We start from the raw sequence: 3,081 nt of genomic DNA on the forward strand, positions 1-3,081 counted from the left end.
TCCTTTCAAAAGGATGCCAGGTTGTGTGAGAGAGAAGGTGAAAGGGATGGCTGACGACTACTGTCAGAGGAGCACATGCATTCCTGAACGCGAGAAGCCAGGTGGAGGAGGTGCCACCGTGGGATGCGGGGAGCTCTCCAGCTCGGAGATGAAACCACGCCTATCTAGTGTATAACTAGCGTGATAACCCGTGCAATGCACGGGATTCACAAAATTTAAACCTTTTTAAAAGAAAAATACTAAGAATATAACTAAAATGTATTCTATAAAAATAGATATGTTGTATTAATTTTGGATAATTACAAAATTATCATTACACTAAAATAAAAAAATAGATTACAATAATTATTCAATATGTCAATAAATAGTATAACATATTTTGTAAGATAATAAAAGATAATAAAATATTCAAACAATTGGTAGACACTAAAAAAAAAACAGAAAAAATAAGTCCAACAGAGATGTAGTTTACTATTACGTATTATCTTAAGAACACATAACGTCAAGATACTTACTGATAGCAAAACAAAATATATACAACATATATAAATTTGTTCATTAAACAAAAAATAAAATATGTCCAAGACAAGTTAACATATAATTCAAAATATCCATCAAATAGAGTTATACATAGGAGGCCTAACGTCGCTGAATCGATAACTCTATCTGGCGGTTAGCTATCGAGCTGAGTTTGAAAGTAATGCTATCACCCTCCTTTAAATTGTATATTCTACAACATTCACTCCACCCAACCCCAAATTTCCATTCTCCACATCTTCCTCCACTATTCAGTAAGTGAAAGAAGAACACATTCTTCTCTACATTGGAATCTGGACCGGTGATCGTCCAAATCGAACCATCTCCAGATGGTTTAAGATACACAGCAAATTTTGAAGCCAAATACTGCAACGAATAATTCATAGTTAACATAAACATAATATTTTCATACACAATGAATAACAAATTTAGGAAGAACATCCAATAAGCTTGCAGGAAAAAAAAACAAAAAACAAAACACTCTTTTGAGATCAAGTTACCAATCTAGATTGTTCGAGATCCGAAGCTGTGATCTTCTTTTCATAAGAAACCTCTGGAGCATATCTAATTTAGGATAATATGAATCTTAGTCAGCACAGTAAAAAATAGCAAGCTATCCCATGATATTAAAATCCAAAACACAAGAAAAAAAGTTACATTTAGCATTACCTAGGATCAGCCAATTCATTTGACGCGTTAATGTGTTCATCGACTTCCAATGATAAACTGCTGCCACTAGACAAATCTATCGGATTATGTGGATTATCCCCTACCAGTGCCCCAGCTTGATCATTGTCTTCATCACCATCTGATGAAAACTGATCATCCGATGGTTCAGACCCAGATAGAACAATCGCATCAGCTGATGAGTCCTCATCCATCCTGGTATACTTTATTTGGAAGACTCTTGATACATTATCAAGTGTCTCTGGGTCCATTAGCTCAGGAACATAGCAGTCAGGATCAAGGTGAACTTGGATGGGTTGGTTGTCCTTATCCCACAATGAAATAAAAAAATTCCAAAACCAACATACCTAAATTGAACAGATGCCCCTCTATCGATAAGATAGAAAGTTCTAATATGTTCAAATGAGGACTCAGTTATGAGCAACTGATCATTCTTTCTGATCACCTCCAACGATAAACAATTATCTAACTTGTCAATGACATAGAATATTGGCCCTAATCGTTCCCCATGAGTTGAAACAAAATTTGGGGGAAGAGCTCTGTCACCCTATATTCAAATTTCTTCCCAAAGTTATTTCATGTGCAACAAAACATGCTAAAAAAGCTTCACATAATTTTACCTAATTATTTAGCAAATAGAGGTATTTTAAATCTACAATTATTACCAACTGAGCAACACAAGAGAAAAATAATCACGTAAATGAACTAACATTATAATGAAAAGAAAGCTTTAGAATAAATAATTGAGAAGATTCTAGTTCAGTAAACAGCTCAATAAATTTAAACAAAATATCCATAGAAAAGGGACAAAGGGGCAAAGCAATCACTCTCACACATGCAGAAAATAGTAGAAAATAACAAATTAAAGAACATCAAGTCAAATCAGGAATCTAATTAATTGAGATTGATACTACTGGCCAAAACTGCACATTGGCCATTATATTTCGTTACCTGGTTACTGAAAACGCGAAATCTAAAAACTAGTTCTTTTCCGCTGGGCCAGTATAGCTGGGTTGCTAAAAACCTCCTATTAGCACATAATGGCACGATTAGAATTTAAGACTGAGACTTTTAACCAAGAAAACAACTAACTAAGTATACAAAAAAAAATAGTAACAAACTAAAAGCACATTAATGAAAAATACCCAAGAGACCACGTTAGAAAACTACTACACAACATATTTTATAAATTACAACAACTTCTGAAATCTGGCCTACATATAAATGAGAAGCCAATAAAATTAAATTACAACATGAAAAATATCTGAGTAAGAATTTAAAAAAAACTATAGATGGCATAATATCGATATTTAATTGACATTAAAATTTTCAAAAGTTAATCTGAAATATATTGAATGGAAAAGTAAATGATACTTCAATTGAATTGAAAATAAAGCAAAGAAAACATCTTCTCTAATGCTCAGCACCATACCTGTTTGGATCTTCTCTATTGGCATCCATGGCCATTCAGACTTATCAAATAGAGAGGCTTGGTATAAAGATTCAAGAAGAAAGAAAAAATCTTGTCTTTTACTGCAAAAGAGAGCATTATAATAAAGTAAACCCTAATAGGAGATTTCAAAAAATTCAACAAAAACAGCTGATAAAATTGAATCAAGAAACATAAAGAACAAACATAAAGAAGGAACAGCAACCATTCATAAACAAAAGAAGAAATAGATGAACAAAAATATTGTTATTAATTCTAGTAAATTAAATTTCTACTAATCCTAATTATAATGATGAGAACTTTCAGAAAGCTAACCACTACTACTAATAATAATTTAATGAAACAATCATGAATTATGAATTTGTTAGTTAGAATATGCGTTACAAACGATATGAAAAACAGAAAAT

General features: G+C 32.3%; 1 protein-coding gene across 1 annotated transcript; it reads right to left on the bottom strand.

The window, feature by feature from the left end:
* Positions 1-591: 591 nt before the first annotated feature.
* Positions 592-1,771, bottom strand: LOC110267105 (uncharacterized). The gene is made up of 3 exons (XM_021112246.2): positions 1,207-1,771; positions 1,038-1,101; positions 592-903 (listed from the first exon to the last, which is right to left on the bottom strand). Exons 1-3 carry the CDS (start codon positions 1,473-1,475, stop codon positions 640-642), a joined length of 597 nt encoding a protein of 198 aa, XP_020967905.1. The 5' UTR covers positions 1,476-1,771; the 3' UTR covers positions 592-639.
* Positions 1,772-3,081: the final 1,310 nt, after the last annotated feature.

Source organism: Arachis ipaensis, chromosome B9 (assembly GCF_059453495.1).
Source record: "Arachis ipaensis isolate K30076 ecotype BB chromosome B9, ASM5945349v1, whole genome shotgun sequence".
Lineage (NCBI taxonomy): Eukaryota > Viridiplantae > Streptophyta > Magnoliopsida > Fabales > Fabaceae > Arachis > Arachis ipaensis.